General features: G+C 39.5%; 1 protein-coding gene across 3 annotated transcripts in view; it reads right to left on the bottom strand.

Moving 5' to 3' along the window:
• The window catches only part of kdr (kinase insert domain receptor (a type III receptor tyrosine kinase)), a 61,193-nt gene extending 47,881 nt beyond the window's left edge, over positions 1 to 13,312 (bottom strand). For 2 of the 3 annotated variants that reach the window (XM_052041515.1, XM_052041532.1), the window contains exons 1-3: positions 12,354 to 12,660; positions 5,952 to 6,033; positions 2,577 to 2,782 (exon numbers count right to left, since the gene is read on the bottom strand). In XM_052041515.1, coding sequence (XP_051897475.1) covers positions 2,577 to 2,782; positions 5,952 to 6,033; positions 12,354 to 12,414 — 349 coding nt within the window. In that variant the 5' untranslated portion in view covers positions 12,415 to 12,660. Of the gene's footprint in view, positions 1 to 2,576; positions 2,783 to 5,951; positions 6,034 to 12,353; positions 12,661 to 13,242 lie in introns of those variants that run through there. The other variant, XM_052041523.1, reaches the window with a different exon arrangement.
• Between the last annotated feature and the right edge of the window lie 2,446 nt (positions 13,313 to 15,758).

Here is a 15,758-nt window from a genome sequence, read left to right as displayed (position 1 = left end):
TGCAATAAGATTTTAGTTTGTCAATCAATGTAAAGTGATTTGTTGTAGCTACAAATTCTAATAAAACATATCTTGGGATATGAACAGTAACTGGTGAATTGGATCACGTCCTTGCAAAAATATTTTTGTACAGTCCTTTTAAAAACGTTGATTTCATTGGATTACACTTCTGAAATGATTTCTTGTAAGGTTAAGATTAAGGGTTCATTTGACTTCATGACATATTAATATTTTTCTTCAGTTGCTCGAATAGTTGAGAACTGATTTCATATTCTGGAAACTCAGGATTGAATACCAACTTTTTCTGATTTGTCAAGTTAGGGAACAAGCTATGCTGTTTTTTCATCTCAAGCTTGTACCTCATTTCAGTTCAGCACGTCAATAGTTCTAGCCTTGTATAGCAGGCATGGCTTGTGCGAAAGGGAATAATATCGTTCACGGTGGACGAAGGATCCATTGCTAGGAGAATATCAATTTCCTTCTCTTCATTTGAAGGAGGGCATCATAAATGTGCAATATGGTGAAAAAAAAACTAAAGGACCTGCAAATTTGCAATTATGCTGGGGATTACACTGACCACTCAGAATTGATAAACATTCACCTTGTTGAACCAGAAAGTGCCTGCCCTAAACACAACATGGACCTTTGCCCGATCCTTTCACCTTATAAATTTTGTTTTGCTCCAACTTTGGGAAAATGTGGGCATTAGCTCAGTCCTCTAAGACTGCACTCTGTAACATCTCAGTCCCACCTGGGGAAGATCCACAAGATCTGTTACATTTCTCACATTCCATTCTTCAGATGTTCTGGTTTTTTCTCTGACTAGGGACCACATTCTGGGGTCCACTTAAGCACATCTGGAAGCCAATATGCCCCTTCCCTTTTTGCATACTGGCTTCTAGTTCTATTTCAGATCTCATGTGAGGCACAAAACAGGCTAAGGAAGCTATTGCAAAGGGTAAACCATCACACACGAGAAAAATCATGGGAAGGGAGGGAGCCAACATATCAAAGTGATTTGTCAAATTCCTTCAGAGGTTATGGTGGGCTGCAGAAGGATCCCTATGGAAATTCAGTGCCTAAAATTTTGATTTGTTTCATTCTTCTTTTCTTTTAATTATTTACTGAAACAATTTCCACATAAATCTGAGGTAATAATGAAGTTATTTGAACTTTACTTTGAGCTCACTTAAGTATATTGTTCCCTGTGCTTGATGAATGTTTTCTTGTCTCCTTCCAATTGTGATAAAGATTTAATATATATTGTACATATGTACACATACATTGGTAATGGAGTGAAAGTTCCCAAGATTCTGCGAGACACTGGATCTTATTGCCACTGAATAAAGTGATTCAGTAGCAAGGCAAACTTGTGAAAAGTTTCTGGAGGATGTTAGTGTCAACCTTGGAACCAACAACCACATTTTATTGCTATTCCTGGAAAATCAAGTGAGACACTGAAGATTCTCGGGGCTTGGGACATTCAGAAATTGCTCAAAGATGTGTCATTGTCCCATCAGCATCTTAGGCATCTCATCAGCTGCATTAGAGCAATTGGTCACCCATCAAAGGTATAAGCTAAAAGCATATCAATTCAAGCTGCAGACCAATGTTAAAGCATTCTTTCAGACACTATATATTCAATGAAGATAAGAATGAACAAAGGTTTTCATTGATGTTTATTACCTGTTTCTTTTTAAAATAAGTGAATGCAAAAAAATTGCAATAACGGTTGCAGCAGGAATGAATATGATCCTCTGTGTAGCTAGCTGTAAGTGAAGCACATGGCTATTTTCTGACAAATTCCTCATGGACATGAAATTTATTAAATAATACAATTCTAGGAGACTTATAATCATCTGTTATGAAAGTTATGTTTTGAAGTTGATTTGCAATTCCCCAACGTTTAATTGCACAAACAACATTAAATGCATGGAGTCATCAATGCTAATCAGGAAATTGGTTTGTTGTCTTATTATAATCCCTTCTGATCAGTAAGACAGAAGGAAGTGCTGCAGGCAATCTGCATTTAACCACATTGCTTTGGAAGTCAGTAAACAGGAACCCTATGGAGGTTAACCCCAGCATGTGGTGGACTTTAATGTGGGCACACTGCTGCTGCTGAAGCAAAGGTGATCACTTGTATGGCCTTTGATAAGAATCTGTATCTACTACCACAAAAGAGGCATTGCTGTTAGATCAAAGAGTAAAAGAGAATGAATACGCATGCTGCAGGAAATACAGGCTTAAATTGAAATGTTGTTCTCTCTACAGAATGTAACCAGTTAAAATTGAGCACTGATTGTGTTTATTTGGATATGATAAAGTAGGAGTCAACCAAATAATGTTAAGATCAAAAATGTCAATAGACAAAATATTTTGTTCTTCATTATTTTTTATCTTTTTAAGCCATTACATTGGAATATTTAGAATGTATTCAACAGACAGAAGAATTAGCAATGTGGGGAGTATTGACAATCAGTGGTACAGTGGAAATATTTGCCACTGTTCTGAATATGCACAAAAAAAATCTTCCTGAAGAGCAGATGTCAAGCAACTTTAAAAGGTTTTCTTACCCTGAACAAAGACATAGATACTTGCAGCCACATGGATTGGGGAGAAAGTATGGAAACACCGGTACATTCCAGTATCATTTGCATTGGTCTTTGTCAGAATGAGAGTTTTGCAAAACCAGTTCTCTTTGCTGCAGTCAGTCAGTGATATCCTGTGCTCCATGCTACTGTGATTTCTGGGCCATGACCATTCCAGTGGTCCATATCCTCTATAGCAAACATTCAGAAGCAATGTGTTGTCAATTAGAAATGCAGAGCCAGTTAAAACAATATTAAGTAAATCCAATTGTTTTAAATGTCTTAACCATAAATAATCATAAAATCTTCTTCAATGCAAAGAAGAGCATAATTTTTATCACCACATTTCCTAAAAGCAATGAAAACAAGAATTCAAGCGTTATTTGATCAGATTTATTTTACGTTTATAGGTAGTATTTTCTTGGTGAGAATGCAATAATCAATTCAATTACAAAGGAAGAAGTTAGAATATATTTTGAGCTCAAAGTGTTTGGTGTAATTATTTCATGCAAAAGAGCCATCGTTTATGAGTAAAACATGCAATGCATTTCCACTACTTTTTAAATATGAATTCCAATGAAAGTGGGTCTAAAACATAACATTTTATAAAGCTGTTCTGAATTCTTGAAACAACATTAAAGTTGGTATCTAGTCCCAGTGAGAAAAATAACAGCCAACATTTTGTATTCATATGCTTCTTTTACCATAATCCTTCACAGAAGTAATTATTCACAATTTAACACTATTGCACAGGGTGGATTTTAAGAAGGAGAGAGACATGGATTATGGGAGAGAATTGCAGAGCCCAGGGCCTTGAGAGCCAAGAATATAGCAATGGTCATGAAGCCAAAGTTGAAAGGAATCAGGGATCTCAGAGTGTTGAATAACTGGAGGGAATGAAATGGACTGGGAAATAGGAGAAACTGAGGATGCTGAGGGTAAAGATGAGAATATTAAAATTCAGGTGTTGTTCAATGAGCACTGGTCAGTGAAAACAAGTGTGATGGATGAACAAGACTTTGTGTAAGTCAGCACATGCACCACAGAGTTTTGGATAACCTCAAGTTTACAAAGAGTGGAGCAAGGAAGTCCACTGGAATAGTCCAAGGAAGTCTAGAGGTAGCATAGAATCATAGCGTGGAAGCAGGCCCTTCGGCCCAACTGGTCCATGCCGACCAAGATGCCCCATCCAAGCTAGTCCCATTTGCTAGCGTTTGGCCCATAACATTCTAAACCTTTTCTATCCATACAGCAGAGTCATGGATGTGGGTTTTGGCAGTAGATAACCTGAGGCAGGGGCAGAGTGAGGTCAGATTATGGTGGTAGAAATAGGTTCTTGCGGCAAAAGTGTAAATAGTCTAAAGCTCATCTTTGGTTAAATATATTACAAAAACTATGAATAGTTTACACAGAACATACATAGAACATAGAAAAGTACAGCATAGGAACAGGCCCTTTGACCCATCATGTCTGTGCCAAACATGATCCCAAATTAAACTAATCCCTTCTGCCTATACATGATCCATATCCCTCCATTCCCTGCAGATTCATGTGTCTATCTAAAAAACTTGAACATCACTATTGTATCTGCTTCCACCACCACCCCTGACAGCGTGTTCCAGGAACCTACCACTCCTATTCAGCTTCAGGCAGTTTCCAATATAGGGATGGCTAGGAAACTGAGAATGAGGTGAGGATTAAAGCCAATGGTTTTGGGGTTTCCTGTATCTAGGAAGTCTGTGCTCATCTAGTACTTGGAATGTATACTGCTTGTGATATACCTTTGCTTTAGAAATGTTAATATTGTATATACTGGGATATTCCTTTCTGTGAGGTGAATTTTTTTGAAGCTATTATGAAGGGGAAATTGAAGCAAAAATTTTATAATTACATTAGAAGTGAATTTTGAAATTGTTCGGAAAAAGTCCTGGTGACAGTTTAAGCAGAAATAATTTGTATGCATAAAATGTGCATGTCACCTTTGTTACCAGAAATACGTGGATTATAAATTATCTATTTTTATATTATTAAAGTGAAAGATGACTAGTTATTAGCAATTGTAACTTTGTGGTTGCTGAACTTTGTTTTTAAAAAAGTTGTAGCTAATCAATTAATTTTAATACAGAACAACTTGAGATGATGGGTAACTGTCAATTTTAACTCAGAGTTATGGATAATTATAGATGTAGATTGTCTATATCTACATTTATAATTATCCATAACTGATGTTTAAAGTTGTTGCCATATTTGCAGATGATTGCTCAATATGTTCAGATGACATACCTTTATTCACTACTTAATACGTGTCAATTTAGAGTCATAGAGTCAAACAGCACAGAAACAGGCCCCCTTGGCCTATCAAGACTATGTTGACCATCAAGTAACTACCTCTACTAATCCCATTTACCAGCACGGCCTGTAGCCCACTATGCCTTGGTGATTCAAATGCTCATCTAGATGCTTCTTAAATTTTGTGAGAGTACCTGCCTCCACCACCTTCTGAGGTAACGTGTTCCAGACTTCAACCACCCTCTGGGTGAAAAATTCTTCTCAGATCCCCTCTAATCCTCTTACTCCTCACTTTAAACCCATACACTCTGGTATTAGACACTTCTGCCGTGCAGTAATATTTCTTACTATATGCCATGTCTCCTATAATTTTGTATACGCTATCAAGACATCACAGCCTCCTCTGCTCGAAGGAAAACAAGAAGAATCTATCCAATCTTTCCTCATAACTGAAATTTGCATTCCAGGCAACAGCCTGGCAAGTCTCCTCTGCACCCACTCCAGTTTAATCACATCTTTCCTAAAGTGTGGCAACCAGAACTGCACACAATAATCCAGTTGTGGCCTAACTAATATTTTATAAAGTTGTATCAAGACCTCGCTGTTCTTATATTCTATGCCCAGCTAATGAAGGCAAGCCTTCTTCAACACCCTACCTATTTGTGCTGCTCCCTTTAAGGATCTTTGGACTTGTACACCAAATTCCTTTTGTTCCTCAATACTCCCTAAGGTCCTCCCATTCATGCTGTATGTTGTTCCCTCATTTGACATACTACACTTGTCTGGATTAGATTCCAGTTTATGTTTAATGGTTTGAACTTTGACAACAAAAATAGAATACCATACAATCTTATTAACCATACAGTCATGGATAATGTTGTCAGAATTTTTTAGGCCATTGTTCCTTCAGATAAAGCTAATCGATATAAATATATTTAATATAAATAGAGATACAAAGGAAAATTCATTAAAACATAGACATTTGCAAACCTATAAAGCAAGAACAAGGTTATATAACATTTAATGCAGTTAAAGGTAATCATTCTTGTAAAAGTTAGAAACAGCTCTTACCTGCACGTAATTATTAAAGTATCATTAGCATTAATTACATGTTCTTTATTCTGGATGCTAAGGTGTGGCGAAGAGAAGAAACCTGTAAATTAAAACATTAGATGAATTTTAAGGAAAAATCATTGATAAATACTAAGTAGTCATTAAATAATTAAAGATTTGTCATATTAAGTGTCAGCACTGAAAGATTCAAAATCACAAGGAAATGATGTGAGAATAGATTTTTAACAAAATAAGTTGTCTTTGATTTGTAATCCATGTTTGCCATCTCACTGCTTTATTAGTCTAATTCAATCAAAATTCTCAGGAATAGCTAGTACATATCAATCTACATCACTTTATATGTAATACACATGGGTGTAGCTAGGTCTAGAAAAAGTGTAACAACTGTTTTATGGAGATAGGAAGGAAATTCTGCTTGGGTGGGTCCAAGGACAGTTTCCTCTGAGGACATTGTATGGTAATACATTAGAATGTATATTTTCCCATATTTTGTCTGCGACAATATTTTAAAGTTTTAACTTTAGGCTCAATGAATAAAATCCAACTCTACGAAGTTTAAATGTAACAAAAAAAAGATAAAGCAAGTTTTCAATTTAATTATTGAAAAACATAGTGATCCAGTTTGTGTACAACTTTAGCTAAAGAGATTTTATACATGTTTTAGCAATAGACTTACTGAATGAACTGTTAGTATGGTAACATGAAGAATGTTTTCAGAGAATGCTGCTTCTGATTTCATCAGGCCCGCTCAATATGTTTATATTCACAGTAATTAGCTACTTCATTCCTAGATTGACTGTATTTTATTTGACAGTTCTTTATTAACATAATTGCAGATAGCACTGTCAGTGGTAGGGATATCCAGCACCTTTAGTGTGCGTTGACCACCATATTACCTCATGACCTCGCCATGTACACTTTTAGCTCATGAGGTAGTATGGTGGTCAACACACACAAAAAGCTCTGGAGGAACTCAGCAGGTCAGGCGGCATCTATGGAGGGAAATAAACAGTTGACGTTTCGGGTTGAGACACTTCATCAAGACTGGAAAGGAAGAGGGCAGAAGCCAGAATCATAAGGTGGGGGGAGGGGGAGGAGCACACAAAGGCAAGTGATAGCTGAGTCCAGGTGATAGGTGAGTCCAGGTGAGTGGGAGAAGGTAGGTGGGTGGGGGAATGGGGAGATGTAAGAAGCGGAGAGGTGATAGGTAGAAGGGCTGAAGAAGAAGGAATCTGGTAGGAGAGGGCAGTGGACCATGGAATAAAGGGAATAGATGGACAAGTCATGAGGGTGGGAGAAGGGGATAGAGAAGGAGGGAAGGGGCTACTGGAATGAGGGAAGACAAAGGGGGGAAAGAAGGGAGAAAACAGGGGAGAGAAGAGGTGAGAGGTTACAGGAAGTTAGAGAAATCGATGTTAAGGCCGTCAGGTTCGAGACGACCAAGGTGGAATATGAGGTGTTGTTCCACCAACCTGCGTCTGGCCTCAACGTGGCAATAGAGGAGGCCAGAGAAATCGATGTTGAAATATAAAATCAGATCCTTTACCTAAACTATAGCCCTCTAAGCAAAGGGATATGCTAAATCAAGCCTAGGATGCTGAAGAGCACCCATTGAGAATGAACTTGGGTGAAACCTATCGCTGAGCTGCTAAGAAGAAGGGCATTCCTTTCCATAGAACACTGCACATTCTCTGGAAAATGCATGAAACTGACTCCTTGGAGGTAGCACAAAGTAAGAAAGTTCATTCAACTGGATGCTGAGAACAAGTGAAGAAGCATCTTGTTCCTCTCTGAAAGATTGCCAGGGTAAGCATGCTTATAATTTGCTTATTTTTACAGCATTGCCTGGTAATGAATCTTCACATCATTATTATGCTGCTACCATACAGAAGGAGAAAGCACAGTACAATCCTTCACTTATTTTCCTATTGCACAGGCATGGATGCTTTTAGCACTGCATACTATTTCAATGTGTTTACTTTGAAGCCAGTGAAAGTGTCAAGGAATAAACACTGAGCAAAAATAGTGACATCTGCTACTGATTGAGGAGGGGCTTCTTCTGCAACAATGACAACAATTTCCACTTAAAGAGTGGCTTTAACATAACAAACAATCCAAAGGTACTCTACAGGAGCGTTATCAAAGTATTGCCAACAATCTAGATAAGAAGATATAATGGGTTAGGGCAACGACCATATGCTTGGTAAAAAAAAGGTAATGAGCATCTCACAGGAGGAAAGTGACTTAAAGCAGTAGAGAAGATTGGGGAGAAAATGCCAAAGCTCATCATCTTGCCAGCTGAAGGCATGGCCACCCATGGCGGAGTGAATAAATTTGGTACAAAGAATTCAAAATTTGAGAACTTGAGGAGACTTGTATCCCAGTGTGTGTAGGTGAGTGGTAGAATCACATGAGAGTTGATGGGAATACAGGGAGAATAAAATGGGATTAGTGTAGGATTAGAGTAAATGGGCGCTTGATTGTGGATTTGGTGGGCTGAAAGGTCTATTTCCATGTTGTATGACTATCGTGCTATGACTCAGGGGAGATTACCAAGGCATGAAAGGCTGCAATCATGGGGGATTTCATAACAAAACTGAGAATTTTAAATTTAATTTGTTGCTTAACTGGAGCCAACGGGGAATAGGATTTTATGCCAGTTCATGCAAAGGCAGCAGATTCATTTGAAAGGTGTGGCAATTCCAACCTATGTTTACAGGCTTCCTCTGATTCTACCCTTCCTCCCATGGAACTATGAGATGGAAAAGACCCAGAGATCCTATTAAGGTTGATCTAACAGTAGTTCCCTTGATAATCAGAAGTCCAGTTTTAAGGAGTAGCTAGAGTGAAATCTTATGAAATACCATCGCCAGACTGGTTCCAATTTTAGACACCATTCAAGAACTGCTGTAATTTATTTTTTTTAGGATACTGAGCTCCAGCAGTCTGCATAGCTCCAAACCAGTTTTGAGGCATCAATGACCATGGTGCAGGACAGGTACACTGGCCCATAGTGCCACAGCTGATCCCCTATTGTATTACCCTTACAGTAAGTGCAGCAGGCACACATTGGCCCACATTCCCCAGCAAGTGACAATTTAGCTCACCTCCACGCCATGCAGATGGACAGTTAACTGACTTTATAAATAAACATGTTGCTACTCTAATCTGGATTTCAAATTAACCCAGAGCATTTCACTTTAATATGTAAATTTCATCTACTCTATATCGAGTTGTGTTATATTTCCAGCAGTGTATACCCAATTTTGCAATTTGAGTTTTATTCAAAGATTGAAAGAAACCAAAGCCCATGTGTGTCATGTATAACTGTGCTTTAACAAATTATGGATATATACATACACAGATACGGATTACAATAGATATTTGCCACCATGAAGAGAGCGAGAAACAGTAAAGAAATATTCAGACATGGGGGTCTGACAGATTTTTCTGAATAAATTATTTACGCTATGTCAAGTGCCTCTACTGTTCTACAACTATTACAAATGCATGTATCAGAAAAATGCACAAAAATCTCCAGTTGTATACTCCGCGTTCTCAAGAAGGTACTGCAAAGTGCATGCTGTGTACTTCATCCAATCCACAGAAACACTGCATTCAAACGTTTGAAAAACAGGAAGACCACTTCGCCACTTCATCCAGAAATCTTTATCTTGTTATGCTGTAGCTCTAAAATAATTACCGAAAAACAGAATGTTGCCACCTCAAGCGGCAGCGGTTTATTCTGCAACCTCTGTCATAACAGGATGAAGGGCAGATGGCTCAGCATGAGATAACTGATTAAGACCTCACAAACTCTGGGCAGCATTCCGATTTTCTCACGGAATTATAAAAGGTGTGGAATATTGGAACAACCAACAAACCATCTCATCCTTTGGGGAGTTTCATTTTTTTCTCCATTTTTCTTAAACTGCCATATCAAAAATTAAAAATATCAATAATCTTTTGAGCAACTAAGTCCATTAGAAAGTAATGTGAGACCTAATGCAATTAAAGAGACTGCCTTTACTCGATTCATTATATTTTAGTTTGCAATCCTCTTTGAACTGTTTAACCAACAGGCTCGTTAAACCATTTGGTAATAACTGCTTTATTAATGAGCACGATATGAATATTCTGCCAATATAGTACAGCAGAACATAATATAAATATTCTACTCATATAGTCTCCCCTTGTTTTGCCAAGATGCGGGAGTAACTATTCCTCAATGTAATTTAGAGGCACCGGCTGGGTTCAACCATGTGTGCAGATTCACCTCATTAGAATGACCGCTGTCTGTTTTACGGTTACTGGTACTAATTGTGCAACAGGTTTCCTCTGATCAACAACAAGTCCCACGCCTCCTGCCCGTCTGTCAGGAGCTACTTCATCGAGACAATCCGCGTTGACAGCAGACTTCAGCAACTTGATTGCCCCCTGCGATTATCCGCTCGCCTTTAATCAGCTACTGGATAACGGCAGTGCGTTAAAGTGAACAATTGCGCAGACAGTTCCAAAGCCTTTTTGGCGCTGGACAGGTTTTTTCAAGTTTCTTTTCTCGAGGGCAGATCGGTGATTTTCATAACTTGTTTTATTCTGGCCTATTTCCCTCCGGGAACGGTGGGGGGGGGGGGGGGGCGGTGGACGAGGGTGACAGATAATCTGCTGGAGGAAATTAGCGGGTCGGCAGCATCGTGGGGGAAAAGGCATGTCGACGATTCGGGTCGAAAGCCTGCATAGGATATTTTTTCAATGGGGGTGTCAGTTTTTGTGCCATATGAGTCCAAAACAAGGGAGAACCCCAATCACCTGATGCAATCGAAATATGGGTGCGATATTCAGAAAACAGTTGCGTTAGGAGTGGATTGGGACACTCTCAGTCCATTCGCATTGAGTGGCTCTGTGTTGTGTTGCAGAGGGGTGTAATTTGTATTTTGAAGGAACGTGGCTCCTGTGGCATGAATAAACCCCCTTCTCGGCCATTGATTGCTTTAGCTCGAAACGTTGAACCTTGATTCCTGGATAGGCTGTGTTAAGAGATCTTGGCGTAAAGTACAACAATTAAATGAGAACAGACCCCAAAGCTGTACCACCTCTTAAGGTCCTGAAGAATATTGCCAATTTATGATGCACTGCTTCGGAAAATGTGGCAGGTGCGAACAAAAGGTAGACAAAGGAGCATTTGTTCTTCAGTTCCTCAGTTCCAATTTTGAACTGCAGTGATTTGGAATCTCCACCACCGTCTCCCCAGTCAGTGCACCCACCTGCACCTTCCCCTCGGGTACATGTTATTTACACAACACCAGTAAACCCGAGCTACTCAGTCAAGCTTCACACTCCGCAGTGCAGCTTGTTCATTGTGCCTCTGAATGTTCTCCGAAATAATGTCTGAGGAGAACGACGATCGTTTCGGTAGAGAATCCACATCATGAATAGAAGAGTGACTGGGCATCCTGCTCGACTTTCCGTAATAGATAAAAATAAGAAAAAAAATCTGCAGATGCTGGAAATCTGAAACAGAAAATGATGGAAACATTCAACATCAGGCAGATGCTGTCTGACTTGCTGAGTGTTTCCAGCATTTTCTGCTCTTGTTTAGACTTTCTACAATCCTACTACCCTACAGAGCGGACAGCGAAACCCCGAGAAAGACGGGCAAAGTGGCAGGGTGTCTATTTGTGCTGTAACTTAAAGATCATCGCAAACTTTTTAAAATTCTCCATTGTAAAAGCCAATTCTCCATAAACAATGTACGAATGTTAGAGACTCCTTGTAAATGCAATCCAAATATTATAGTTTCCTCCATCATTAAGGAAAGACTCGATTTCTTTCTGAGACCCCACGTTTTAACTGTAATACCTGTTTTCCTATGAGTTCAAAGAACACGGCAGCGCTGCATTGCAACCGAACTAATCAGATCATTACAAATCACTTTAAGAATCGACCACAAGACGACTTGTTAGACTGCCTCAGATAGCCAGAAGGTGGACTACTCCGCTAAGGAAGCGGGACATTGTTCAGTGCGATTTCAAAGAGGTCGGATTCCCCTCTAACTGCACGAAATGAGACATTTGCCACAATTGGTTTATATAATCTCAAAAATCCGCTTCAGCGCTCTATGTTTAATTTACAAAGCACATGGTCAAGGCGCGGAGTCAAACGAAAGTAAATACGCGATGGGATTTATACTACGACGCAAAACAAAAATTCAGTTGCACATCATGTTCACTCGCTTACAACATAAATTTAAATTAGCATTATGAAACAATGTCTAAGTTGTCAAACTGTCTAAACAATGACTTTTTTGCCATTGTGTTGGAATCGTGCGCTTAATTGTTATAGAGTGAGGTCCCCTTAAGTATTACATAACAAGAACATTTGCTTGGAGATAACCCTCACCGGCTGAATCAGAAATCCCCATCCATAGCCACAGCAGCGCGAAAACCAATGTCCCCGACATGTCACAATGGGTATCCCTGAATCCAGAACGTGATCTCTGGTCCAATCCGGCCGTTTGCTCAACAAATGTTGAATGATTTCCAGCCTCACTGCCACATCCTCTTGTCCCCGATACAATCGTGCAACATTAAAGTCACCCCTGATTCATTAGAGGTTGAATGAAGTCTGCAAAAAATCCAGGAATTATAATCTTGTATCTGTTATTCTAGATCGTCCAGTAGAGAAGATTAGGCTCGGCTGGATGAGGATCAACTTTGGTCTGAATGAACATGGCAATTTGCCGGTTATATGCAGGAGGAGGTCCCAGGCTGCGAAAATTGATCCACGCGTCACGTGTCATGAGGATGCAGCTAATTCCATTAAAGAATTGAAAACAACTACAAACTAGAAAGAATGTTGTCACGCGTTTAACTTCAAAAAGTGGGATAAATATACATTGACGATGCCCACGAAAAAATATTGTATTGAAACCGCTCATTGAAAAAAAATGTATAAAAACTTCAGTACACACAATAGGTCCAGATATAAACACAGCCATTATAAAAACGCGAAAGTCAAACTTTCTAAGAGTTGTAAATGTGCAGCAAGTCATCTGTTTAATGTTACTATTTTTCACGAGTCTTGGGTCTCTAGAGCAATACTACAAATATTATAAAAATAAATTAAATAACGAACAGCATATTTTGCTTTTTTATCTGAAGATGTCGTTATCTAGAAAACATTTAATGTTATTTGCCACAAATGAAATGCTGTAAAAGAATTTCGCCTATCGTGCCACAGTAAGTACCTGGTCTGTGATTTGAATTCGACGCCTATATTGTACACGTACCTTTCTTTATCAATAAGAGAGTGGTATTATATCCAGTTGTTGAGTTCCCAATGACCTTAATCCCAAAGTAGCTTGGCGATTTATCTGGTTCTCTCCTGACTGGTTTCAAATGGCCCAGTTGGATATAAGTCTGACAAGTCTTAGTCTCAGCCTGTTTCCAGGTGGATGTGAATCAGCGGCACAAAGTAACTATAAATTGGCATTACTATGGAGGTCTCAAAGGCCACAGAATGGCTGGTGTAGGAAGTGGCATTGTTATTGCTGCAGCTGGACGTTACTTAGGTTCAGCTTTACCGAGCAGAGGGAGCTTCGCCCCGCATTTTCCTGTGCTGGCAGATTCACAAGTTACTTACAGAGGGGGCACCTGGTGTATTCATTATGAAGAACAGTGGAGTTATCCCTGGTGCCCTATCCAACACTGATCCCGCAAGTGACATTCCAAAACAAAAACTGGCCCTTATCGCATTGCTAAATGTGGGAGCTTGCTGTGCACAAATTGCCTGCAGTGTTTCCTCATTACAAAATTGCTACCTCTCAAATGAACGTCATTGTCTGTGAAATGAATCGGGACAAGATGAGAGTGCGAAAGATGCTATATAAATATAAGACTGTCTGTTTGTTAATCATTGATAGAAGCAATTTGGCATTTACTAGTAAAGGAGCCGCCAAACAAATAAGGCAAATTCGGCTACAAACATTAAATTCATCTACTTTCATCAAAAGCTAGCTATTACATTTTAAATGTTAGCATCTCAGGGTCTTAAGTTCAGAGATACGGATGAATGTGTATGGCTCATCAACACCTTTCCTTGGTATTTCGTATTTTTTTCCGTGTTGATGACTTATTTCCTCCCTTCTGACCTTCCTATGTGAATAACGTTAAATTCGCTGGGAACCATGGCAAGTCAAAGCAAGATGTGAAGATTATGGCTAAAATATGTTTGAAACATCTCCTCATTCCTAACCTTTCACTGCTGAGTCAAATGTCCAGTGACTGTCATAATACCACATGAGCAGGGCAAGGAAGTCTTTTTGTTGATGCTGTGCTTACCTCAAGCCTACCCCTACTTTAACACTAATTGGCGATCTCATTCATTCTAGTCAGTGGAAATAAATAGGAAAAGAAAACTGGTGTGGGACGGCAAGACTGAGCAACAGGACTGTTTAACTGAAGTGGGAGTATTAATGCTGATACTGGGTGACTTAACTTCGTACTCGATCCATTCCACATCAACAATCATCACCTCACCCACCGGAAAGCATTCCTACAACTTGCCATTACAAAATCAGTACAACCTAACTTATTCCCCGCAAACACAAAATGCTGGAGGAACTCAGCAGGTCAGGCAGCATCTATGGAGGGAAATGAACAGTCGACGTTTCGGGTCGAGACTCTTCATCAGGACTGCTCATTTCCCTCCATAGATGCTGCCTGACCTGCTGAGTTCCTCCAGCATTTTGTGTTCGTTGCTCCAGATTTCCAGCATCTGCAGCCTCTCTTGTGTTATTCCCCACAAAACTGGGCTTCTGATCCCAGTTATATTCAGATAGATATGTTTTTTTTTGTTAATAGCAAGAAACAATCTCTGGAGGAACTCAGCGGGTTGAGCAGCATCTGTGGGAAGAAAGGAATTGTTGATGTTTCAGGTCGAAAGCCTGCACTGGGACAGGACTGATGCAGGGTTTCGATGGTAATGTTGACAAATTCCCTTCCACCCATAGATGCTGCTCAGCCCGCTGAGTTCCTCCAGCAGATTGTTTGTTGCTCCAGATTCCAGCATCTGCAGTTCCTTCTGTCTGAATTTTTGTTGACTTTGTTTAGCATTGCGAAATATATTTGTTTGGGCTTTGGCTATGCCAGCTGTCTCAGTGAATAACATTCTCCCCTCGGAAGATTCCAGCTTCAACCCACACTTCAGGGATCTAAGCACACAATTCTTGGCTAATATTGCAGTGCAGCACTGGGAGACTGCGGCATTGCTGGTGGTGCTGCGCTTTGGATGAGATGTTTTCTTTGGGTGAAATATTCTATGGCACATTTTTGGCCAATTTATTCCCTGGTAGTGTACGGAATTTATCCGTCACTCAACAGTACTTTAAGAAATGGCCATTATCACATTGCCGTTGATGGGTGCTTTCTATCCACTAGCACAGGAACCGCATTTCCCGCCTTGCAACAGCGGGAAATCTATTTAAAATCTATTATATTGGCTTGAAAGCATTTTGAAATATCCTGAAATGAAAGGCCTGAAACGTTGACTCGCTTTCTCTCTCCATAAACGCTGCCTGACCTATTGAGTTCTTCCAACGTTTTCAGTATTTGTTTTGGATTTTTAAGCATCTGCAGTTTGCTGCTCCGAACTAAATAAAAGCCTCTATTTGAATGCTTTAACAAAAACAGAAAATGCTGAAAAAAACTCAGCAGGTCAGGCAGCATCCATGGAAAGAGAAACCGTTAAAGTTTCGGGTCTTCACGGATCGCGGCTGTTTCTCTTTTCATGGACTCAGTCTGACCT

Source organism: Pristis pectinata, chromosome 2 (assembly GCF_009764475.1).
Source record: "Pristis pectinata isolate sPriPec2 chromosome 2, sPriPec2.1.pri, whole genome shotgun sequence".
NCBI classification, from domain to species: domain Eukaryota; kingdom Metazoa; phylum Chordata; class Chondrichthyes; order Rhinopristiformes; family Pristidae; genus Pristis; species Pristis pectinata.
Note: the sequence above shows the minus strand (reverse complement) of the source record. Positions and strands in the feature narration are given on the sequence as shown.